At 42.8% G+C, this 27,439-nt stretch overlaps 1 protein-coding gene across 1 annotated transcript in view; it reads right to left on the bottom strand.

The window, feature by feature from the left end:
• The window catches only part of Sifr (SIFamide receptor), a 44,677-nt gene extending 19,180 nt beyond the window's left edge, over positions 1 to 25,497 (bottom strand). The window contains exon 1 of the mRNA XM_076384511.1: positions 24,714 to 25,497. Coding sequence (XP_076240626.1) covers positions 24,714 to 25,281 — 568 coding nt within the window. The 5' untranslated portion in view covers positions 25,282 to 25,497. The remainder of the gene's footprint in view (positions 1 to 24,713) is intronic.
• Between the last annotated feature and the right edge of the window lie 1,942 nt (positions 25,498 to 27,439).

The raw sequence follows: 27,439 nt of genomic DNA, 5'->3' as shown, positions 1-27,439 counted from the left end.
TCCTATGATACTTCACAGGATTTTCGTCTGGACTGAAGGCCGCGCCGTGGTCGCAGAGATAGCTGGAAACGGTCGCTGATGCTCCTCCGTTTACAGTCACTCTCGTGATTACGATGGAAGCTGTTTGCATTGCTCTCAGCTCAGATTTTCAATGTCGAGAGGGCAATTCCTCCGCGACCCTTGTAAATTTTCTGTTCTGTCGCTTCTGCGAGCAGCATCCCAACAAAGTTCGCAAAGAACTCGAGTAGCATGTAAACAGAAACTGTCAATAAAGCAGTTGCTCCACAAAATGACAGAAACTTTTCTATAATTTATGTAAATTTAAACTCTTAATGGACTTGTTACATCAATGTTATAATAATTACACTGCTTCAAAATATTTCTTTTCTGAAGTGACTGTTGCACAAATTTTGTCTAACACTTACTACACCTATATTTACAATACTGATTTTACTAAGGTAAATGTTCCTAAATCCAAACACTTGAAAAGTCAAATCTCCCTGTAAGTGGATAACTGAAGAATACATATCCTGGCACTTGAGTTGCACTCCAGTAACCAAATATTTTTTGCTTCTTTTTTCTCGTTTATAGTACTGATTTTTTACTAGAATTTAAGCTTAAAATTATATAAAATTAGAGTTAGCGTTCAGGTAGTCGAGACATGATCGGCTACTGGGACATTTACCTTATCATGTTATATCTATTTCCTTGTACGAAATTAGTTGGAGTGCCATACAGTCTCTCAAACAGTGATCATAATCCTATTGTACAAATTGAATCGACTTGTTCGTTTGGATACCATGGCTCGTTTTCACAGCGAGACAAAACGAGAGCTGATCGATTATCTCATAAGTCCGCCCGCCGATAGCCAAAGTCCGCACCAGCCATGTGCGTTGCGCGAAACGAACGGTTCGGCTGCACGCTGCCCTATCGATCAACCTGATAATATCGTGTGCATAGAAACAGCGTTACATACACGCGTTCCCTTTTTCTTTCCTAACGTCACGCGACGTTGCGCACCGATTTGCCTCCATTTTCCTTCCCCTTTCCACCTGTCCGTCTTTCACAACCCCTTGATTGATAAAACGAAATCTGTCACACGACTGTAGAACAGCGTTAGTGGCTTCGAGGAGTGACTTGGTTTATAATGGGAACGTGACTTTTCACTATTTTTAAGTTCGAAGAGTTGCCGCCAGGATTATGGATCGTTCGAAGATTATCCGATAGTAATTTCCATACTAAAGGCTTCCTTGAGAATAAAGGGATTACTAAGTGTAATAATATCGTGTTAATGAAAATAGAAGGTTCGATGCTTAATAAATCGAGTACTGTCATGCAATTTTTCCTTTCCCCTTATTCCAGTCGATCCATAGATCGAGGTCGCACGTTCAGCGGCGTAGAGACACTTGCAAACCGACAATTTCGTTGCTAATGAAACGAAACTGTGCGGGAGACCGTTCGCTAATTGAGTCGCGTTAATTAATCGAATGGGATTTCTTCGGAATTTACTTCTCGGAGAAGGAAAGGTAAACGTAGATTAGAAAGGAGACGTAGATACAGGCTATCATGCGACGTATACTATATTTAAGAATAATTCTTATTATTACACAAATGTATAGTGAATTTGATTCGTCAAATGTTTTCTGTTTGTGATTCGAAAGTAAAGAACTCTGAGTGACGAAGAAGAAGAAAGCGAACTAACGATTAGCGAACCCATTTTTCCTCTTGACGAGATCGGAAAGCACTCGTCAGGGACCCCTTAAGGATTCAAGCGCGGCTAGTTTGAATTTCAATTTAACAGCGAGAATCGACGACTGCGCGTTCATTTTCCTGTCCTCTCGAGAGACACTTTAATTGGCTGGTGATCAACTCAGCCCGATGGTCGAACCGAAAGTGCCTCAATAATGAAAACGTGACCTCGGAAATGACACAGCATCCAAACTTCAAATACTGCACAACTGTTTTACATATCCATACGTAACATCAATTTTTCGTGAAATAATTGCTCCTTGTCATAAATAAATTCAGAATTCTTTTACCCACAATTCATACAGCATGGATCAAAAATGGAAAATTGAACTCTCTGTAGTCCCTCCTACTATCCCATAATTCCTAGACCTTAGACCCTAATCCCTAATCCCTAGATCCTACTTCTTCTTCCCTCATCTTTTTCAAACCCTAGGTATCAATACAAATCCCCATCTGTTTCAAACACTGAATAATAATGAAGCACGCCAGCAAGACAGACGTATAAAATAGAAATCTGAGAACGTAGAAATCCGAAATACAAGTTGTACGAAGATTGACAGAGGTCGAACGATTGAAAGCGTGAAATGGCATTATAGTCAGCAAATAAAAGGCGCGCTGGGAGAGTATCAATATTTTAATTGGTGTTCACGTGTCGCTGCGTCGGACCAATTTACAGACGATTGAATCATACGAGTCCTCCTCACCGTAGACTTCACAGTCGAGGGCCCAGCTTCGTCTGTGCTATTCGAATTAATTACCGTATCGGATTCTGTCTCTCAAGAGTCAACTGCAATAATAGCCCTCCGCACGTCGGTTGACTCGACTATACAACTGCGAGGAGGCGAACAGATTTAAAATTATTATCGACCAACCGTAAAGGAGATTAACGTTGGAAAGTGTCGGCCTTGAACGAAACACAATTTCAGCTACAATTCACAGAGGTACATTTCGTGAGAGAGTCGTTACCAAGGTGATAATACGATGCTGCGCGAGCTGTGAAATTTCCTGGTTTTGAGATGCAAGGATTACGGTGTTTGATGGCCGTTTAGAAAAAGCATGGAAAAGAATTCGAGGAAATACGACCACGTGAAATTAAATTTAAGAAAAAACAAATAGAAATGGAATATCTAATGGTTCGAAGTGGATCCAGAGTTTCGAGCGACATCGAATATTTTTAAAGGAAGTTTGGACTGAAACATTTACAAGGTGCTACAAGTGACACCGAGGGAAAAGAGAATCGAGTAATAAACTCGTATTTTTGACAGTTTTTGATGGATTACTCGAGAAGAACAATACCTTTTGTGCATTTACTAGAAAGAAATAAATCGCTCGCGGCATAGGGTTGGTCGAATAGAAAAGACTCTTAATTTCTTCCCGGTCTGAGATCGTGCCTCCGAGATCATCACGGAATAAAAGTGTTCAGAGATATGAGGGAGACTGGTCGGCGATGAAAAACGACATTGAATCGCGATCTTCGATTCGTCGAACAAAGGTTCCTTTTAATCAACTACAATACTGTGCCAAGGAAGATATGTTCTACCATTTAAGATGTGCATGACCTCGAAATTTCGTACAATGTAATTCTAGAAATAAACCTGGAATAATGTCACATTCAGAAGATCCCTCTAGCGACAAGACTACTGAAAATACTGCCCATATTTTGGTTAAATGCAGCGTTCAGTACTGCAAAACTGTTACTTTTTCTTTCATTAAATCTGTTCTATGAAAAAGATCTTTTATCCTATTAAAAGCAACGATAATAATGACAACGGCAACAGAAAAGCTGAATACAAACTGTACACATAAAGGGGAAAAGACAGAATTAAGTCTGAACAAAAGGAGAGGAAAGTATCTCTTCCCTTTATCGAAATCCTGAAGCTCGACCTCCCGCGGCGCAGTGAGTAAAAAAGCGCTGATAGTATTTATCGACCTGACATAGACAACCCTCTGAAAATACCGGAAGACGTATTGTGTCCTTGTACGTAGGTACACACAAAAGCCTCTTAGGGTTCCTGTGCACCGTTTATCTTTTCGCTTTCTGATACGTGACTGCCTACCATCTGCTGTAGCAGGATACAAATGCGCTCGTGCTGCACTTTACGGCTGGTGCATCTATACGAAAGGACAGAGCTTCCTGTTATATAGGATAGTGAACGATCACGGCCTTCTCGAAGACCGAATACCTCAGAGAACAGGAAATGTGTCACGATACAAAGCATTTTCTTGATCTCGAAAAGTGACATCTCACAGGTTCAAATCATAATTTATTGATAATAAAATAACCATCAATATTATTACGTAGTAAAATAATTAGTAATTATTACGTTGCTGTAGGTGTAAGGACAAAAATTAGTAAAAAATATTCAGTGTTAATGTGGCGATAGAGTGGAAAACAGATTTGGATAGTGTTATTAAATAAATTCACGGTAGGAGAATTAAGGCACGTCTGACCATGCGCCGACCGCTACTACTTGCGCCTCTCTCGATAAAACAACAGTCCCTGACGGGGATATATTTCTTCACCTCTTTCAACTCTAATTTTTTTAATACAATATTGAAGTCGCTACAAATCTACGAGAATTTTAATTGCCACCAGGTTATCAGCAAACGTGGACATTCAGAAATATATGGTGACATTTAAAAAATGTCAAGATGATCTTGGTATGACCTACATACCATCGCCTACTGGAAGCTTCATTTGATCATACACCGTGCCTCTCGAGAAAAAAATTAAATTCCAAAAAATAAAAATCCCACGCCTCTCCATTTTACCTTCCACCACTCAAATCTATATCTTCCTTTAAAAAATACGATCTACAGAAAATAAGGAGATCCAAGACTCTTAAAAACACCTAACCAAAACAGGCCATGAACGTAAGTCTCCCAGACACTAAGTGAAATAAATTTTCCTTTAATCAAATCCAAATGGAAGCCTGCCATAAGTTCAAAGCGTCGACGAAAACAACAGCGGCGTAAAAAATTTGCCCCGCGATCCCAAATGGAAATTTCTATGAAGCGTCGCGCAAGTAACGAACGGAGCCTCTCGGGGGAATCGAACCAGTCGGCTTCTGTTCTAGATTCGCCGAATGTGAACTCCGAGTTCAGCGGCGGAGCAGCCCCGATCTAGGGCAACCTGGCGTTGCCTCTCGGCGTAGACGGTCGACGCTCTGCGACTGCGCGGATCTCTCTTTGGACACTGCCCCGGTTTCGAGTACCTTCAAGGTCTCGCGGCTCCACCGTGCAACCCCTCTCGTCCCGGCCGATCCAGGTGCGTCGATGCACCGGAAGCGGCTGCATCGCCGAGGCGATACTACCTCTCTCCGCTGTCGTCCCAGTGTCGCGTGTTGCCACCGTTTCAACCTGCACACTTCCTCTGCCCTGCCGATAAGGTTCTATCATTGCTCACCCTTCGGACCTTGAGATGGACGAGATAAACTCCAAGTGAGAAACTGCAGCACGCTGGTGCACAGGGAGCAGGAAGGGAGTTCAACTGGTAGCACTGATGCACTTTCAAGTGCAAGCAAAAGCTTCATGCAGGTCTAAGAGATCTTTCGTGATGGATTAGGACTCTGTTTTTTCTTTTTTGAGGTGGATTAATGCAGGCCCTGATCATTTTAGTAAATTGTTTTTTTTTGGTGAGATTTTTTTTTGGACTCTAAGGTGAAGACACTTAGGAAACTCTAACTTTTACTCTAGTTTTAGATTTAGCTCCCAATATTTGTAGTTCTTGGAACATAGAACTACTATTGCGCTCGAATATCAAAGAAGATTTATTTGTTACTTAAGTCAGCCTGTCCTTGGTGTTTAGATATCCTTGGGATCCTTAATTTATGCAGCGATCTACTTCCCCTTACAATGCTAAGCCGCTTACGGAGAACGTGCCCAACGTAGAAGGGTTAGTTTTAAAGCGCTTGGTTTAATGCTGTACTTTATACAAGAATAATATTCCCCTAGATAGAGCATTAATTCCAAAAATCGTGACCACGTATTGTTCAATTGTCGTACCGACGGATCCAACGCTCCCGATGTCTTTTTCGCTACTCGAAGCCCTCGGCTGCCTCGCAGCGAACGTGCATGCACGCATCAGCGAGCGTTTAAGAGGCACGACCCAGAATCGATAGCAATCGCGACTCCTTTCGGGCAATCCTGTCTCTGTTCGCGGTATTGAAGGAGACAGAGGGCGGAGAAGAAAGGAGGAGAAGAAAATAATTTCAGCGGAAAGGCAGAAACGGGAAGAATAGAGACGACGTGGAGGGGAAAAAGAGAAGGAGAAACAGCGCGATAGGGGTGGTAGGAGTGGTTAGGGGAAGGGGGATGAGTCGGAACGAGGGAGGTAGTGACCTAGTCTAAGTGGCCGAGATGCATGACCCGAATACCGGTGTTGTACAGGTGTGGTGTGTGTCCCACTGGCCTCTACCCCCTTCGAGGCACTCCGTGCCTTCGAATACGATGGTAGTGGTGGGTGAAGAAAGAGCTGCGCTATCCCGAGGGATGCACAAAACGGAAATGCCATCGATCTTTCGATATCAGTATAGAAGTCTCTCCCCTTGGCTCGATACAAGACACAAGTGCACCACTGATAACAGGAATACGTTTCAAAGGGGATGCCAGCGAAAGGGGTAGTTTCGTACGGTCGTCGGCTTATAACCTAATCGCTCCGTTATGTAACCACAACTCCGCGTAATGGGTGAACTAGTTGGAAGTAGACCGATCGAAGGTGTACTCTTTGCCTTTAGCAGATTACTTGGAAGGCGGCTGCTTATAGGAAAGACAATTCCGTCCGGCTCAGGGTAAGTGTTCCTGGCCCGAGTCTTTTAATAATCCTGTCGTACCTAGACGCTCGGTTATTATCGTGGAGAGGGGACGGCAAAGTTTCTCGACTCAACTCTGCTGATAATAACTTGTCCACTTATATTCTTAATGGGCGACGCGAAACTTTGCTTGAGTCATTGACGGATTGAGCAGAAATTACAGGGTCGGCGAGTGTTGGGGTATAGAAGAATGAAATGTTGAAGGAAGTGGAGTTTAACATACGTTCACGACCCTTTGATCAATTTAATGAGTACCCATTACGTGTCATTTTAAACTCGATACTTTTCAGGGATTACCATTGTCTTTAAAAAGAAATTTAGTTGCAGCAAGTATTCAGAATCGCCTGTTATGCCAATAGATTCACGCGACCATCGAAATATCCTATGCACTATGCACGAATTGTATTATCCATGAATAGCGGAAGCCATAGAGAACCGCCTATATCCGTCATCAATGAGTCCGAAAATTTAGTTTATCGGCACAATCCTGCAGCTCGCAGGGATTTATGCGCGGCCTTGACCAATAGCCTGCTGTTCTCCATCGCGTCGAATATCTGGACAATGGTGGCAAAGCAGCTCGAACCTGTGGGCACTCAAGCTATCGCGATAATCGTCGAGCTGTCCTCTTCACTGTCGATGGAGACGAACGCCGCGGACAGGGCGAAAATGCGCGACGCAATTCTATAAATTTTCCCGTGTTTTAGTGCTGTCCAACTCGAGCCAAGGAACGAAGCTACGGTACCACGGGGCGACCTTGAACGCAACCGCGAAGACTGATGTGGGAAGTTCAACAGGAAATTACATTGCGATTTGGAGCGAGAGTCAACTGTGAAGGTAAAACTATCGGGATCGCCACATCCGCTGTAGTTATGTGCGCTTGGATTACCTACTCTTAGTTAAGTGTAGATCTTTAATACTGCTGCATGGAGTAGGTAAAGTAGGTCTGAATTAAGTTCCTGTTGTCGAAGCTGAATAAATTTTCTGTCTACCTTTAGATAGAAGAGTCCTACGTTTCTACATGTAGGATAATAAAATAGTATATTGGAATTGATAGTCAATAAGGCATGCTAAAGGAATACTGAACTGTGTTATTCAATTTTTGCGAGTCATTCAATTTCGCTTGGAAAAATCGTAGGTCTCCTCTTTGTGAGGCAGTGCTACTTTTCCAAAAATAGGTACTTGGAGATACGGTACCTCCAGTGCACCTTTATCCTCAGTTTTATTGTTTTCTCGCAGAGCTCGTAATTCATGCACGTAGCCCCCGAGCAACGTTCCACGATCCTTCCTTGCGGACTCGCGTGATTTCGCGAATAAATCCTAACTTGAATCGCGAGCGAGCGGTATAGGTCGAAAGGAAGATAGCAGAAAATATTCAGTATCAGAATTAATAGGCGAATGGTACATGCACGTAGCCACCTCTACCTACTATCTGTATCATGGCCGAACCGTGCAGATATCTGTCTGTTTGACCTAAATACGTAATTATCTTTTCGCGAGGCACGACCTTGGACGGGCCAAGTCCGAACTGGGCCATGTCTCTGTCTGCCAGTTTTACTTCGTACATCAAGTTACCTGCTCGCCCTCGCTCTATCCCGTCGTCCCTTTCCCTCGCTCTCCCCATCGCCTTAAGACTCTTAAACGAATCTTTTAAGGCGCGAGAATCGGATACACTCGGAAGCGTCATCTGCGTGGGAATAATATGTCATAATTCTCAAGGATCGGCGGGATAACTTAATTAATCCGCTTTAATGGAGATTCAAGATACTCGCCGTCGCCTTTTTAATTACACGCGGAGGAATAGCGCTTGGTTTCAGAATTTAATGCAGTCTCCGTGTGCCTCATCCCTCGAGCCGCGGCAATTCTCGGGCAAAGAGGGATTGCTCGACTCGGTTCCATCGTCGACGAATTAATCACGACGGATAGAAAAGTTACAGGAGAGAGACAGACCTTGCCGCCTGATCGAATCTGGCGGATCCGTCACGCGCGTCTCCTTGAAAATTTCGACGTTTAAGGAGCCACTTTATAGGGTCTGCGAGATATCGATGCCTGATATAAAATGGATGTCTTTCAAGATGATGCTCGGTCGATCGGAAAACGTTATCCGCTCGTCGACACACGGCCAGGTGAACTCGTCCCGGTGACCACCACCCCCGCGACCCATGCCATCCCCGGCAACTGGAACGCTGACCCAGTTAATACACCTGTAGAAACAGTGCCAACACTCCCGTGTCCACGGATGTCGGCCCGTCAACGAACGACCCTGCACGTAGCCACGGAACTGCTACAATTCCATCGCACACGCAACCACGCGAATCCCTTTGTAAATGACGCCCTGTTCATGTAACGCCTTATCGTTCCTTCGTCTAAGGACAGCCCCACGCCTGCAGTCTCCGTGTGGCTCGCCTTCAAGGGGATCCCCCTGTTTTACATCGTCGAATCTATTATATTCCTAACCAGGTGATTCGTTCTGCTAAGAACTCTGCGCTTCGAATTCTCGTGAATAGCAGACTTTAGGAACTTCGCGATTTCGAGGGATGTCTGTTCAGATAAAGAATATTCCACTGGAGATGGTTCGAAGGATATTGAGAAGTGTAGCGTCGAAGGAGGGAACGACCTCTATATGGATGCCTCTAGGAGAACGCATGGCCATAAATCTAAGCGGTCGAGCGTTTCGAAACTGCTACGATATTGGCTGGGAATTACACTATCCATCAAGCAGGTGACTTAAAAGATGAATTTTCACGAACTGATTTGTGGATGCTCGATATATCATCCTAGTGTTGTTAAGGAATCATAAAAGGTTTTTAGTATATTTATGCTTTCATGGGTGACACAACCCTGGAACCAAACTAATATTCTATCTTCAGATGTGACTGGTTAATTAATTTCAGAACCCAATAAAAAAGTGAATTACACCGAAAGGTTCATCAGAAAAGTATTAGCAGACTCAAACATACATCCAACTACACAAAACAAAAGCAATAGAAAATCCACCCCAAAATATGTCCCAAAACGAGGGTATCCCAAAGAAACCAATCACAACTCCCAACTCTGTTTTTCTCCCAACAAATTGCCCCCGTGTATCCCTGAAACTGCGCCGTGCGTTCCACCCCTCGCCCTCGGCACACGTTCTTGACCCGACCAAAAACGTGACTCCCTCCATGTTTTGACCAGCGTCCCCCCTTTACCCCCCGGCTCCTTTTAATTGCAGAGGGGTCAAGCAACAGGCGTTCCGTCTCTTTCGTAAGACATTCGGCTGGGCGTTTCGAAAAATTCGAGGCCAGGCTGCACCATATCTCGGTGGGGTTCGGTCGAAGGGTGCAGGTGGGAAGCCGGGTCGCGAACGGGGTCGAAGCTGGAAGGGTAGGGGTGTGATCGGTCGATGTAGGTCAGGCGAGAGTGTTGGCCCCTTTCGCCTTGACACAAACACAGGTTATATGGAACTCGGTTTGGGTCAGGTTACCGATGCGCGGAACTCTTGAAATTCTACGAAGCGACGAGCATCCCCCGTTGCATGGTGGATCGCGACCGCGACGATTTTATTCCGCGCGATTACGATCGATTGACGATTGCTCGGCGGTCGGAGGGCGTTAACGGCGAATTAAGTCAGGGACTGGACCCAGGGAATAAACGGGGGGGATAATTAATTAGTCGATAGCCGAGCGGTCCGCGCTGGGGCTCGCCGCGACGACGCGGCGCGCGGCGCACCTGCCGCAGGAATTTTTATCGCGCCGTTGAATTTCATTTCGAGTTCCTCCCTACCTTTAACGATCCGCGGCGGGGCGGCGCGCTTGATTTTTGGCGCGACTCGTGTCAAGGTTAAATCAACACGAGCCGCTCTTCCACCTTTATTTTCCCCCCTCCCTCGTCGCCGCCGCCGCGCTGAAGATATTGCACCGACTGTTCGCGGTGCGTGGAATAATGCATGGATAATCGAGGCGGATTCCTTTGGGCGGACAGAGACGGACAGATGTGTTTAATTAATCGCCGCGGCCCGGGAAAAGTTCACGCTTTGATTGAAGCTTTTGCGGTATCCTGTACTGGGAAATACAATAGCCATGGTCGAACGAGATATTAATTGCGACGAGGAGAATTGTAAAGCTTTCGCGAGTGACGCTGTAGACGGGGATTGTAATGTAAACCTGATTTATATCGTTTACTTTATATACGTAGAAAAAATTGTACGGCATGTAAAGTATATCATTAAATACGTGAAAGGCGTACTTTTGTGTTCTATTTCTTTTTAAAGGGAGGTAAAAGAATTTTATCCTTTTACAAAAGTCTCGGTTTCTATTCTGTCTTTTTTTCTTTAATGTCTTTTGGTCTTTCCTTGATATCGAGGTGAAATTTCCATTTGATTAGATTTGAAAGCTGTTATAACTTGTCTCTACAGAGGTGTTACTTTCTGATAGTTCACTTGAAACGAAGCAGAACTGTACTTTGTTCCGAGTGATTGGAGGACTATGCTTCGGGGAAGTTTTCAAGTATTAAATACCAAGGATCAGGAAAATAATAACTACACTGAACAAGAATTTAGAAGAAATTGTTAGTGAGAAGTTTCAAAATGTAAACATAGCTATTGTTCATCGGAATTTTAGTTGATTTTCAGGTAAATTTCAAATAATATACACAGGCGGGCGTAGAGTATGGAGTAAGTAGAAACGGACCGTATGTGGTCAGACAAGCGCTACTAAGAATCCAGTGCGTTTCTGCTTACTTTTTTGCACATTAATTATCTACACGAGTATTTGGCGAACCTTCTATGCTAACCATAAACAAATACTCAAATAAATTTAACATTGAATAGTGACATAACCTTGACATAGCCTTGAACTTAAAAATTCATAACAACAGTAAACACAGAACTGCTACAAAATTTGAACCCAAGGATTTTAATTAAAAGTAAAAATCTGCGGTCTTTTAGGCTTAATATTTTTCAGAAATTAACAAACTCTTCTATCGTATAATACACTAAAAATTCTGCTACCTGTAATTTCCCTGGAACATCCTATTCAATAATCTCTTGCCGCTTCGAATACGAACGAAAGCAAGCAAAGTTAGGGAACAGAAAGAGCCGTTCGTTTAAGATGAAGCCATGCGTGCGAGGAAACTTGGCGACGAGATGCTTCGTATAATTCATCTCGCGAAGCGAGACCCATTATACCGTTAATAACGCGCCTTCAATTATTCGTCGTGGCGTATTCAAGTCAGCAAGACATCACTTGTGTACTCTGCCGTCTCACCTGAAGAATTATTTCGCCACCGTTTCGCTTCTTCCCTCGCGTTTCGAGATTGATCGAATTCGGGAGCGTTTCTCGAGGCAGGTGCGCCCCGATAGAAACCGTCTGCGACAAGAAAAAACTTTCTCAACCTAATGAGAAAACTTCGAGGCTCGAAACGAATTTAAACTGGCTGAAATCGAAGAAAACCGAAGTCCCGAAGAATATTCGACCAGGGGGAGGGAGTAATGATGTCGTCGGGGTCCATACACTTTCCGCGAACTTTCCCTTGCACGGGAGGCAAATGAGAAAACTTGCTGCTCGATTGAGTCGCGAGCGATGACAGCGATAACGCAAACTCTGCTTTCGGGAATCTCACATGGGGTGTCCTCTACTTTAAACACTTTACTGGGTCTAGTAAATGCTATCTGCCCTCCACGTATATTGTCAACAGTTCAGTATTTAGGGATGTACTATCTTCGGGTAGTAAACGCGTTTAACTCGAGACAGCGACTATTAGTAGAAACGACAATAGCCAGCGATGCTCAGGGATACGACAAACTTCCCCTTCTCTGGCGTCTGTTCCCGTCGCGATTCCAGCATTTTCGTCCGTGAAATCAGAATTACGTTGAACGTTTCGCCTAGTCGAACGTGCCATCGTCCCCAGCTGATACAACAACGAAAACTTAACGATGTCCTCCGAAGCGCAATAACGTGTAATTAAGTGTGCACAAAGCATGTGACGGTTAGCGATGCCGTGACAAAGGCAGACTGAATAGACACGTTCAACCAGCATATGCGAGTGACTTGGCCCCGTGTGAGTGTGTGCACGTGCATGTATCACTAACCTGTTCGAATGCATCCATGACCGTGCCCGTTCGTGTGCGCTGACACATATTCGCGTGTGTCGGCCGCGATATGTGTCAGGGTCGGTGATTTATCACGGGATCCTAGCTGGCAAGCTAGCGGCCGCTCGAAAACCTTTTGCTTTAATTGCGTGGATGATTGAGAAATAATATCGCGTTCCGATTCTGCTTAGGATTTCTTCCACGTGCATGCAGAATTTAGGCGTTAATCGTCTGAGACCTAAATGGTACGTCTATAGAAGGGGAATGAAAGTCTCTTAAGATGTACCATTCGCTTTGAAACTTCTCATTGAAGTATAATTGTGAATATCGTTAAAGGAGAATGTATTGTCATGGTATTTATTCTATTAGATTTTCTATTAGATTTTTAGAAATTTCTATTAGATTTTTTGGATAGAGAAATGTGGAGTATATAAAATATTGTAACCTGTAACATGTTCGATTAAAATTACTATTATTCGTGAGCTATTGTAGATTCTACTGTCTTGCAAGGTATACTCACAAACTTGGACAACGTCTTTTATAGAAAAACAGGATTCAATAGCAGCGAAGTACCACTCCGAAAGCACAAAAGGCAGAAAACTTAAGAATATAATAATCGTAAAAGTTCTTTTCAGTCTTCAAGCTCATCAAAGCAACGATTTCCAATAAATACAAAGCCTTTGTTTGGTTGAAAAAGCAATCAGACCTGGAAATCATTGAAATCATTGAATAGAACTCGGCTGATAGACTTCTACAACTCTTATACTGAAGTAAGACATGTGTCTGCAACAAAACTAGTCAGTCGCGTTACTGTTAAGAACCGTCGACACTGATGCTGTTCACTCATTGGAAGAAGCAAATTACGGGCGCGAGTTAATTGGAAAAACGAACTGTGAAGTCCGTTTGTTACAGTAAACGATGAACAATGGGTTCGTAATTCGTGCAGCGGCGCTTCGAGCCAGCTTTGTTGAAGAAAACGTCACGGACAACGGAGCACCATTTTCGTAATTAACTTATCTTGTTCGTTTCCAAATACCGAATGGAAAACGTAAAATCGACGGACACTTGCTCGAATCAATTCCACGAGGCAAACTTTACCTTGGTCGTCGAGAAATCTTTTTCATGAAGCGTTCGGAATCGCCGTGAAGGAGTAGTTATCCAACAGCAGACATCAATTCTTTATTACTTAAAACTATTTGCGCAAGCTGATTGAGTCTAGACCCTGTTACGTTAATTGTTAATTCGACTGAGATGAAGAAAGTTCCCTTTGGCAAGCAAAAAGTTAAGAGAACTCCTACTAAGTGAATACCTCCCTCCTCGAATAATAGATCTATTCCTCCAACCTCTTCTATTACTAAACTTGTTACACCTCAGAATACTTCAGAAATACCCTTACCTCCAACCAACAAAACGAAGACCATTTTACTTTCATATCCACAAAGAAGATACTGCACAGAGCTGGTAAGGTAGCATCTGGAAAAAATACGAATCTCTATAATTACAGTAGATAAGATCGCCTGATTTCGCTCACACTTTCAAACTTAGCATATAACTGGCCGAAGTGGTCACAACTGTCCTCCGACTATCTAAATCTCCTGTACAACCTTACCAGCTGTGTATCCACTGCTACTAGCAACAGTGGCTTAGATTTTATCTAAATAAAGTTCAGACACGATTTGTATTTCTCTAACGAGCCTCGAAACCCTCAGGCTTAATCCTGCAGCAGAAAGGTGAAGGGGTGAACCCGCGAAGGAAAACGTTACCTCGAACGAAATGGCTTGATCTCGAGCGGGTGGCATTGTTGATAAACAGTGGACGTTAACAGTTGAGGCGTGGGTGTGGGGAAGCAGCTAAGAGAGGTCGTCGCGTTCGCTGAGGAAAGGATCGAAGCACGGGGAGCCTGGCATAGTGGAACCGAGCCCTAGTTTCTGAAGGAGACTCTTACAAGCGATGCTGGCTGGAGGGTGCGGGACGCGGTCACCTCGGGACGTTCACCCCGTGCAGCCAGCGCACTCGATACACTCACCCTCTGTTGCGTGTGCGGGGGCGTACACGTTGAACTCCAACGGCGTCCCGCTGCCTCCAACCTCCGACCTACAGTCTGCCGTGCACAGCCGCACCTATACAGGCTGTTCACGTTACCGTTGTCCAGTTTTCTATGCAAATGAGGGAGGGCAAATAAACCAAACGGAAGAAGGAGTTTAACCCTTTTTTCTTGATGAAGTATGGAAATGGAATTTGCATTTTTATGCTTGAAATTTGAATGAAATTAGGACCGACTGAAATTGGGATTGAATTTCAAGCGCCTGCAGAGTCTGGTTTCAGAAAGCGGTTGAGTAAGAGGTGAAAGATATTTCGAGGAGATATAATATCGAGCAAAACGACGGTACCCTTTGCTACGAATTTTTGTGTCCAGGGTGACACGTGTGGATTTAATTGCTTTTAGCGAATGTTGATTCTAGCAGTGCAAAGTGTCGGGTTACTATCCTCTGAGGCGTAATAAGAGTACTCATAAACCCATTCGGATGTGTTCAATATGGACTAGTCGCCACGGAGTCTGGGTCTTGTTTGGATGATACGTTACTTTGTCAAGAGGATGGTATCGATAATATTTAACTTGGCGACTACATGTTATGGTAGTCTTCTGTAACCAGCAGTTTCCGGGTCTTGAGAGTGTGTACGCTAAGCGCTGGATCAACTACCGAAGAATTAGAGCAATGTATTTATAGCTTCGAGCCGATTGGAACTATTGGAAATGGGTCTGCTGAGAAAGAAATTGGACACTGATAACTTAAACGGCCTGTATATCGGTCAACACCTTCGCTTCGGTACCTTTCCCTTGCATAATCGCTTGTACTTCCGCTCCGCTCGTCCCGCTTGCGGCGCTACTGCCGATCCCACGACCCAATTAACGGCGCATCGATCGGAACAATTAATCTGACTCGGTCTTTTACTTTCCTTCTGCTTCTTTTTTCCATCGCTTTTTGTGCCCCATTACTCCCGGAAGCGATCGGGGTGAGCTCACAAGAGTTCTGCTCGAAATGGAAAACATGGTTCGCCGAGAATCCGTGAAAGTTCCCAATTCGGAAAATCACTTCTGTGGCCGATTATAGAGAATTAATGAGACATCAGGATCCAAAGAATTACTGTATTACTTGTTCGAAGTGTGAGACTAGGTCTTGATAAAAGCACAAATTATAGCTAAAAAATAGTATAAGGTAAATATACCTGAAATCTGGTACCTGAACACAAACGCTAATTTCATGTAGTTTTAAGCTTAAATTCTGATATATCTAATGAAAAAGAAAAAAATTATATCATACAATAGTATATCCAGCTACTGAGTACAATTTATGTGTCGAGACATGTATAAAGTACCTAAAAGGATTGTCCACTTACTGAGACATTTGACATGTCAAGCGTCCAAGTACTGGGACATTTACCTCACTGCTTTTTCCATTTGAGAAAGTAATTCTAACTATAGCAATATTACCAAAAATTTCTGTGAGTTATATTTCAATGAAAGTCAGAATGAAATCGTATGTCTCTTGATCGAGATATTAGGGACACCTGCGTACCTTTCCCGAAACGTGATTCCGCTGCACCCACTTCCGGTGTTACAAATTGTTTCAATAAGGTACACCAACTGGAACTTTGTTCTTATTAATTTGAGGAGTTTCTGTAATCTCGTGGACGGTCAAATAGTTGCTGGAACTATGTACTATTAGATCCACTTTGTCGTCGTTACGAAAGATGAACTAATTGAATTCTTTGAAATAAAACGAATTCTTTTTATAACAATTTTTATAACAATTTAACTTTCGAATTTTAGTGTTCCCCTCACAGGGATCGTAAGGAAGAGCTCTTGTTCTCGTAACACTTAAAACCCAAGGCAAAGCCCGATTTATCTATCTTTAGCCACCTTTCGATGACTTGTTTGATAAGCTTTCGTTCTACCGCGATTAGAAGTGGATGGTATGGAGCAGCGTCGGCTAATAGAATTTGTTCAAGCAACGAACACGGACGATATATTATATTCTCTGGCGATGACTCGACAAGGTCGTTGGCAACAGAAATCGAGAAAGCAACGAGAGGAGCGAAAATATGTACTTACTCATGCCTGATAAGGCGAAGGTTTGTCTTTACCAGAGGACGCTTCGATGAACATCGCGAAAGTTGTCTCAGTGGATGTTTTATAAAAACACTTCGTTCTGATAACGAGGAAAGCTCTATTTCTCTACCAGCCTTTAAATCAATTCGAATATTCACAGTTTCATTCTTCATTACTATTCGTGTGAATAATCTTAGTTCCCTCTAAATATTCTGAAAATTACTTTTTCAAAACTAAGATAATTAAACCAATTACGAAGTTGGACAAGAAAAATATGGCATCTTCTCATTTAGATCTTTCAATTTAGATGGCAATCTTATTTAAATGCAATCCAGAGGATCTGGCGAATCTCTGGCGTTTTTACTTGAACAAGACTCTCGGTAAACCCACAAGATAAGCGATAACCGACTATGGGGGTGACTTTGATTAATAACAATGTAATGTTGCCTTCTGCAAGTCGTTTTTCTCAGTCTGAACAAATCCTATAAAGACGTGCTTTAGAAACAAATGAACATACGCTACGTTGTGTATAAAAGAAATGTACCCTTTAATTCTTTAACTACTATCATCTTTTTCCCCAAAAAAGCAACATAGGACAATCTTCGCTATCTAAAGTTTGACAAACGATTCAAACTTCTAACTAGAAGTATATATGCTAAATTATATTGATCCTCAAAATTATTGACAACAAGAATTAGGAGAACGTGTATCCAGAACTCTGACAGTAGTATAATCTTCAAGTGCAATTCTTAAAGGTTTCTCAAAAACAATACGATATCACTCTCAGTTCAAGGATGCAAAATCTGCGAAAGATTTGACCACAGATGAGCCACCGCCATTGCAGATACCTACTTACCAAGATTTGATCAAGATCAAATCACCCACTGCGAAGTGGACATATCTTTCCATAAAACCGAAGCACTTAGAAAGGACCGATAAAACTATTGCGTCGAAAACAGACAGTAAACGTCTACTACAGTCGCGTCTTATCGTAAAACTTCGTCGAAGTTACGGTGACTTTTGTATTGGAAGATGGAATCATTAACAGACAGACTAGTAGAGTCACGATTAAACGGACGCAAATGATGAAATCAGCCTCGATGCGGCGCGTCAAGGTTCGACGATCGACTCTGAGCGCGAGTAATTCGATTTGCCATGTCGTTAGTCCAGAATTCCGAGATCGCTGCCAATTTCCATTTCAAAGCAAACCAGGAGCGAGCCGTATCCTGCGTACAGCTGCACACCTGCATCCTGCTGCACCATGGAAAAGGCAAACCCGCTGGGTTGCCGCGTTTTCGAAGCTGAATGCCTACACTGTCCATCGGGACTGCTTTCATGCTGCAGAGGAAATCGTTTTGGTCTTCCTCTGCTGCATGCATTTTTTCACTAGCCCATTTATGGCCAACGAGAACGCGCGAATACCTTTGGCGAGCTCGTCAAGTAACATTAGCCAATTGGTATGCTTTCGTAACTACAGTGGCAAAAATGTTTCATAGAAAAAATTATATTTATGAAGTTCGACAAATTTTATGAAAAAAGATTATTACGATAGCTCTTACTTTGGTCCCTATTTTCGATTTTTTAACATTAATTTTAATTTAGTTCCTTGATCGAATCGTCTAGTTTAGTTTGAAATCCACTTCCTCGAAGATTTACGAACGCTTGAAACTAATGTAGTCTATTTCAAGTAACAGTCTAGTTCAAAGATATGAACTAAATCACTGTTGCGAAATTCTGATGCAAATTTCCAGGAAGAAATCTTGATCATGTAAACATCTTGCCGAAAATAACTCAAGTCCTTACATTTTCAGAGTATTTTCAATTCTACTAACGTGCTCTAATTATTCTATACAATTCTAACATACCACTCCAAAATTGCTTTCTACCAAATTGTTAAATATTGCATTGCATATCGATAAATTTCGTTTTACATATAGAGTCTCGATGTTCCTCCAATATCATGAAACTGTCTCTGTCAAAGGAATTCGAACTACTTAAGCGTGCAATTTTAAGTAGTCCAACTTTTAAACATCTTTTAATATGTATTGATATAAACCTTGACGTTTGGTAAGAAATTGAAGACACAGGAATAGCGAAAACCCAGTTTTATCATGGCAAAGGATCTCCGAGTACCAGATACTTCCGGCGGATATTGCATGCGCTGGGAATTCCGTTTTAGGCACGTCGAACGCACAGCTGTTGATCTAATATCACTGTCGAGGAGGTATCAAGAGAACGTCTTGAGAATTTCCACCGCGAGGAATATGCGCGCTTGTGGAAGTCTGCTACTTCTCGACTATCAAGACGTAATAGGATGCTAGAGCGATTACTTTAATAAGGAAAAGGCTTAATATGGACGTAAACAAGCAAGTCGAGTCGGTTTACTCTGCCTTGAAGAAATGAATGCAACGAATTGCATGTTTCCTCTTCTACCCATTTGTCTTTAAGATGAAACTTAATCGATAAAATAACATTTGAACTCATACCATCCCGTATTTATGTTCGAATATTCTTTTCCAAAGGTATGATTCTAAGTTTCTATATGAGTTTCCTTCGCCGTCGTTTATTACCTACAGAAGAAATAATTCTCTATGTTGTACTTTACTTTTCTGCCCCATGAATCATCGTGCAGCCTCTTACAACTGGCGCTGTTTTTCGAAACTCTCAGAAAAACGAACAGTTTAAGAGCGTTCGCGAAAGTTCGCCAGAAAGTTGAGGAACAATGAGAACCATGAATCGGAGACAGGTCGTCTGACAGCCCAGCACTCGTTTCGAAAGTGGCGACGGATCGGAAAAGCTTTCTTGGCTGGTAGTTTCGACTGGGTCCTCGGTAAAGAGGAGCTTTCAAAAACGTTTTGAAGAAAGCGTCAGGGATTTCCAGTAACTGCTCTCCAAACGGCGAAAGCTTGGTTAGCGGAAGAGTTTCCGAAGCGCAATTTCAAAGCTAAAGCTTGTCCTGAATTTAGAAAACTATGCAAATCTCGTTCTCAAACTTCGTATAATTGCGTTATATCCTGGTGATTCGATGTGCTGTGATAGTTAAGGCGAATCGCGAAACGAGGGTAATCGGGCGCGATTATGTGGCAAACACATCGGTCAACTTTTCCCTTTGACTATTGATCAGAGCATAACGATGGGATGGAATGCAATCGAATGCATTCGATAGAGAATAATTAGCGAAAATGTTAAGCTTCTGTTTAGACAGTAAATAATAAATAGCAGAGAAGACTATTTCACTAATTAATAGAAAGTTATAAGTCTCTAAAATCTCTTGTGTTTTCCAGCGAAGTAAAAAGCTTAAGGGCAATAAGATTCAATCAATTCATTTCACAAAATATGAGGTCTCATTTTCATTCCCGATAAAAGTATTAGAGAGTGCCTTAAGAGAGTCCACGGTTCACCAGTAATTAATTACAAAAAGTAATTAATCGTAAACGAAGCGAAGGATGAAGTTGGTCAAACTTAATTAAAAAAGTTCTCTCAATTTTGTAAGATAACGTTCAATTTACGGCGACTATAATTGCCCGAGAAGCACAATGCATCGCACAAGTGTGAACGATCTATTCAGCATTAGATTTCCCTCGATCCAGCTTCACCGAACAAACGTTTCCACTTGCAAAACGGAAGAAACAAATAACGAGACGACGACGAAAAAGCACCACTTGCTATTCTCTCCGCAATGATCATTTTACGAGGGCGAAAGTTCTTCTCGCCATTTAGCAATCAGTCTGCAAGTCCGAAAGCCCCGTCCCATCATCTGCCGCTGCAAAAACACGCTCGTCGCTAGACGACTTCAATTTCGTTATTGACTTCCGCTTTCGTTCGGAGAACAAACACGGGAAACGACAGAAACTTCGCCGCCCGATGGCGATAACGCCAACTTTTCGGAGGAGACAAAGAGAGCCTACTGAGGAACAATAACGCGAGGATGTAGCTTCCTCTTCTGGTAATTAGACGGCCAAAGCTCCAGGGATTGGTCGAGTAACGAAAAACTTGCTGCTTCTACGACCTGCCACGAACTCTGAACAATTAGTCGACGTGCCCCTTTATTCTTTACCGATTCACATGTGTGGAATTCTTTTTGAGAGTTATGAAGTAGTTCCATCTTTAACCCATAACTAGTATGGTAAATTTTAGATACTTGGAAAGTACTTGTTATGAAGTTAGTGAATTAGAGTATATTTGCAATTTATGAAAAATCTGTACCTAAGTGGTAATGTAACCCAAGTCGTTTTTTAATATTTTTCAGGGGAGTCGAAAACACATGTGATTGCTCATTTTTTAAGAAATTTCTGTGGGCGTTGGTATTAAAATGTCATTCGTTTTAAAATTTCGTATGAGGTCCCTTAGACCTCTCTTACCAGTTATGGGTTGATCTTATTGATGAAATCAACCTAGGTAGTGTGTAATATGATCAGTAGGCGTACCGATCTATTCCTTCGTTTTAACTCTACCTCTGTGAACCTTGCACTTTTTCTCATGGTCTTTATGACTTTTCCTCGCAAACACATCGCAACAGTCGATTGCTTGCTCTTGGTAATGTTGACGGCAAATGTTTGATGCGAAATGGTCGAGGTCGTTAAATTACTTTTCGTCAGATCAATATAAGCATATAGTTCTTTAATGATTAATAAAGAAAAAAAGTGACAAAAACTGCTAAGGATATTTGTTTGCTGTTAGGTCTTCATTATTCCAAATCTGATGTCATGTTTTACTCCTGGTGCCTAACATGTTCCAAAATAGTTGTCCAGTAATCCGACAAACATTTGGTTAAAGTGTTCTGAAAGCTATGCTTCCACTTAAACGTTCAGTTTTTACAAAAGTAGCGCAGACAAAACACCTACTCGCCTTTTCGGCACGTTATTTGTACAGATGTGTTTCACAGAGTTACCAATTGGCTTATTATGCAAATGAACACCATCTTATCTCTGACTCCAAGTATATTGAATACAAGTCATGTGTATCTTATTGCTTGACTCGTGCTCATATTCTGTAAAATTCTGAGCAAAATACATCGAGTAACCTGCGTATTCTAAATCTAGCTTTACTGTATACCACTTAAGCTCGTCTAATTCTGTAAATGAAAGGAGCTGAATCGATCTCTATGGTTCTATACGTGACACCGTAAATGCACCTAATAACATCATAACCCACTGTTCCAGCTAGCATTTAAGCCACAGTAACGCCTTTGCAGCTAACAGAATTGCTCTCAGGGGAGCCTCCTGCGCGATCAGGACTCTAATAAGGTAGCTCGAGCACCCTGGGGTCGCCAAGCCCAACTGAGGATGAGTCCTCAGGCTCTGGGGGATCCAAAATAGCTAGTAACCAGCTTCACGTGAAGAAATATTGCGACAAACCTGTACATACAAATTGCAGCTCTGTCAATAGTCATAACAGATGAATATCTAAATATTAATCTCCGCTGAAGGAGCATAATAAAGGAATTTCTGCAAATAGGAAAAAATGTGTAAGCTCTCTGACAACAGTCCTATTCTCAAAGCCAGTGGTGCACGTTCTTTTGCTGAGTCATAGCGTTTTTCGTAGAATATCCGTAAGAAATAGGTAGACGCAGAGTATCCACATGACAAAGCTGTAGAGGAATCCTAACGTTTCCCCAGATGAAAATACACCAGCACTGGCGGCTGCAGTTTGCATGCGAAATGAGCCGCGGGTCGTGCGCTCTAGACGGTCTGGGACACTTGAATTCTTTACGAAAAACGTAAGCGTGCGCGAGTGCGTGCTAATGACGTCGTTAGTCATGCGACTCGTTGACAATTGGCCGCTGGAACGAGTCTGGAGGCTCACGGCCGAATACTCTGTTTCTTTATGCAATTAAGACCAACTACGAACCTCGAGACGCGACGGATGAATTGATCGTTCTTTAAGCATCGCCGATTTTGCGACAATTTAATGGAAGGAAAATAAGAAAATGAGAAAAAGAGAGTGTTTGCGAGGTGGATTATTGAATAGCAATTGTCACTCTTAATCAGGTGTCATGCATTAAAATTTCAGGTGATTTGACAGAGTGTAATTAACTAGAATAACGGTAGTCAGTGAGCAATGTATGTGTAAATATTATTCATATTATTCTTTGATATTGTGTGAAAAATTTCTGAGCCTCGAGGACATTTGAAGGTCATATGACTGCATCTATCTTGGTATCTGGAATACGTAAAAATAAATAGCATCGAATTGAGAAAATACCAACATTCTTGACTATTGTAAGAAAATAATTTTGAAAGAAACACAATTAGATGTGATACCTTCAAGCTTTCTATAAAATTATATATATTACATCAATCAACTAGAGAACTCTATTGTCAGATTCTTAGAAGGGCAGAGTCAATCGATATCAGAACTTATTCTATTAGGACTTATCGAAGCTTGCGTCCTATCGTCCAGTCAATGAACACAGACAAAAGCGATCGAACCTGTATAGGAGCATTAGATAGTCAGGATGAGCTTGATAGTCCATTCCTAACAAAGAGTCATGAAATTAGGGAAGGTCCTTGATTTTCAAGCAGACAGAAAAAACCTGATTGACTGAGAACTGCCTGATAAGTATCCATCAATATAAGACATGATTTTCATAGAAAAAGAATTATGAAAAAAAAACGATCTGAGAAGTTCCCTGCTAAGTCTACTCACAATAGGAAAGAACATTACAAAAAAAGAAAATTATCTCTAGATAAGAAGAAAAATAATTCTCTTTCTTTAATGAAATGTAACTCTTTAAGTATACTAAAGTAAGAATTGTACACCTTTCCCAGCCTACACTGGTCAATAAGAGGCATGATCCAGTTAAATCCTCCTAATGCCTACCGAATACGATCACTATGCTACTCGTAATATTCGATGGTGCTACTAACAATAAATAAGGAAGACAGAATAATGGTAACGAGCACAATTGCATTCAGACCATCCTTCGATCAGGCTTAGGGTACAAATGCTCGCAATCGTAATTAGATAGATGTTACATGGAATATGCGATGCACACGTAACGATCTCTGCTTAATTGCGTGTCGTCCCAGCGGCAAATTCATATTTGTATACCATACACCTCGTTATCCCCAGGTATTATCGAAATTAACTGACCCATTTAATCAATCGCGATCAAACTGGTCATTTACATCTACGTGCGTTTATGATCTTCCTTTTCTCCCCTTACAAATTAAGATAAAATTAGAATCTCGTAAAAAGATCCCACAACAACGATGTCATTCGATTTAACCAATTCCTTCTTCTCAGTAAATCAAATGAAAAATAGAAAGTACAGATTAGTAAAATTACTAATTACAGAAAGCAATCAATATTAAAGAGGTAGATATCAAATACAAATTACTTAGAAAATTGATAGGTCTCGAAAAAAAGTAGACTCAATATCTTCCTGCTGCTGATTGATAAAAGTTTGTCGAAATCGTTTCCCGTCTTCGAATTGAGAAATTGAAAGGAATCTGCGAGACCTCTTTGCACTTTGTCCGGGCATGTCGCGCGATTCCATTATCGAATAATTTATCCGTAGTCGGGCGAGATGAAGCTGTCGGCGGCTGAAAGCGGAATCGCGATACGCTCAGAGCGTGAACAGCCACGGAGAGTCGCGAAGGGATCGATTCCGTGGTACCAAGGGAAAACCCCTCCAATCCTACCTCCAACCCCCTTCGAGGTGGAACGGGGAGTGGAATGGAGTTTCTGCAACGACAAATTAACGACAAACGAATCGCTCGCACCCTGCTGCCCCTTAAATCACCTTCGATCCAATTTTCCCATTTTCAAGCCTCCCCGATTCTAGGCCTGCACGCATAATCAATACACCAGATCGATGCTCCATTCTCCCAGATACCCCAACCATACACGATTACCATCCAAACCCCAACAGTCGACACTGAAACGTTACGCACGCGATCCCAACCAAAACCAATAATTCACAATCCTAAATCCAAAAAAAGAGAAGGGAACATATTATTTAGGTACTCACGAACAAAGATGTTGCTCATCAACGTAGCAGGCAGGCAGAACACGATGACGAGGACATCAGCGACCGCAAGGTTGACGATGAAGAAATTCGTGACAGTCCTCATCCGCGGGGACCGATACACCACCGCTATGACGAAACTGTTACCAATCAGGCCCACGACGAAGACGAGAACATAGGCGACACAGTAGACCGCTGACATGGCCATGCTGTGCCTGTACAGTCGGTCAGGTATTTGCTCAGCAGTGGACAGGTTCACCGTTTTGCTGGCGTTCAACAGTCCGCTGTGTTCGTCCATGGTCGTTCGCGGATTGGTGGTGATAGCCTCAGCGATGAGGTTGTTCAGATAGTTGCCGAGGTCGTTCCTCATCTGCAAGAGCGTGCCAGTGGCCGGTGGAACGGCCGCGACAGTCGTGGGCGGCACATTGCCGTTATTACTCCGACGTCGCGTGTCCACGTCGAACTCCTCCGAGTCTGGCAGACGCAGGGATGCCATCTCCAGAAGGGGAGACGGTGGCTGCAGCATGGGGAACTTAATCGGGAATCGTTCGATCGAACTGCTTTCGACCATGGGCCGAACTGCTGCCACTCGATAGCGTCCCCGTCGTTCCTCCTGTTGTTCGACGTTGGCGTCGCACCGTCGTGTCGACGACCTCGGCGCAACCGAGTCCGTCGGCTCCAACTACCAAACGATTCGATCTACCTGCAGACCCCTTCCTCCCGAGCCACTCTGCCGACAGTACTCCAACACGACTCTCCGTTTAGGGCTCTTCTCGAGGAACCTCGTCGATACCCTCACCCTGACGGCCTGGCATTAGCATTCGGGGACGAAGGGACTTCACTGACGCATCCTCACGCGAACCAGGTAGCGAGCATACTCCGTTTTCGACGCTTTTCTTATGGAAACTGTGCGGACAGTGAGCCACAAAGAGACAGGAGTTCCAGAGGAAGGGAATGAACCGCGTGATCGTATCGAGTTCGACGCTCCTCGAGAGTCAGCTGGCACGTGTACGGGAGCCCATCGAGTTCAGTTGCATCCCCTCGCGGGTTAGAGTGGCTGCTTGAACGCGGCGGGAGGTCAACTGATAACTAACCGAACTGAACGTTCGGTTCTCCGTGCGCGACCGTTCGGGACTGAGGCCGCGGCAGATAGGGGGAAGATAGAAAAGAGTTGCGAAAGAGGGGGCAGGTGTTGCTGGATGGATACGCGGCTGAGTCTGTGAGCAAAAGTCTGTGAGGTGTGATCCACGAAAATGTGTCTCGGCCGAATGCTGAGCGACTAATGGGCTTGCTTTAGAAGGCGACTGCGAACTGCCGCGAGATGCACCCGTAGCGGCGGGCTGTCTGGCGACACGCGACCACTGCGCAAGCGTTTACATCCACCGGCACATGCACCCGCATGCGAGGTACGCGCGATCGTAGGGACGCAGGCTGCGAGACAGGGAAACTGGAGGAGCCCCGCGGTTCCCTCGCTGCCGGGCTAAACAGCCTTTGATGTGGTCGAAGGAAAATATCAGGGCGAATTAATTGCGAGATGACTGGACGAGGATATCGTGGGATAATTAAGAAATTACTTCTCTAATGGTGGCCACTTTCCTTGCCTTCCGTTATGGCATGGGGAGGAGAATTTTGGGGGCGTCTATGAAGTGATGACTTCGAAAAATTGAAAAATGAGGGATGGTTTCATAGATACATTTTACAAAATTCGATAATAGGTAATAGAAGAATATTCGAATGTTGCGTAACTTTGACACTTCTTTTTGTAGATTTAGAAGTTTGATAAGAATTAGAATTAATTAGAACATTATCTTCTCTTTTTTCACAATAAAGTAGTCATCAAGTTTCTGTTAAGTAATATTTTCCTATTATTTCTACTTGTTCCTCGAGCACTTCAGTTGCATGCAAAATTTCATAAAAATCGAGATGCCTCAATTGGATGATACTTCTTGGAAGAGCTATCGAAAGATAACGAAGAAGAAGGCTAGACCAAGCAGACTAAAAGAATCAAAAACTAACCCAGTAAATAAAAACGAAAAGTGAATCCTCCGCAATTTCCGAACGTTTTCCTCGCAAACGTCCGTGACCAACTTGTAATTCGATTTCGAAGAAGGAACCTGGCTTAAGCTTCCGGCACGTTGGGATTTACGCGAGAAGGTTCCGATCGAATTAAGACTCTGGCACACGAATCCTATTGAACTTGTGGTGACTAAACAAGGACCGTCTTGACAAATATTTGCGAGATATAATTATTGTATATTTCCATAGTCAAACAACTCAAGTAAAAATTCAAAGTCAACAGAATCTATTCTCATCCATCAACTAATTAATACTGAAAGACACTATAGATAAGGGTTATTTTGTATCTGCTACAAGGATGCTAGATCGAAAGGTTCTAGAAATAATTTGCAGCAAGTTCTAATATTCTACGTTAGTGGCTAGTTTTACTTCAAGGTGAAGTGTTCAAGAAGCAACGAATGATTTCGCTTTCCGAGTCTCAGTCCCCAACTGCGGTTCTCTTGCTAAACTTCCGACGAGTTCATAATTCGTTTTGTACGAACCATCGCGCGGACACCTAACTCATTTTATTTGAGACCCGAGACCCAAGCTCCGAGTGATTCCGTTACAGTTTGACTGCCGGTGTCTGTGAAACACTCGTATCTTGGCTTCTCTACTTTCTCGTTTTCCAAAGAAATACTGAATCGTCACGTTGATTTCTCGATTGTAAAGAA

Source organism: Calliopsis andreniformis, chromosome 9, assembly GCF_051401765.1.
Source record: "Calliopsis andreniformis isolate RMS-2024a chromosome 9, iyCalAndr_principal, whole genome shotgun sequence".
Lineage (NCBI taxonomy): Eukaryota > Metazoa > Arthropoda > Insecta > Hymenoptera > Andrenidae > Calliopsis > Calliopsis andreniformis.
The sequence above is the reverse complement of the archived record's forward strand: the minus strand, read 5'-3'. Positions and strand labels throughout refer to the sequence as shown.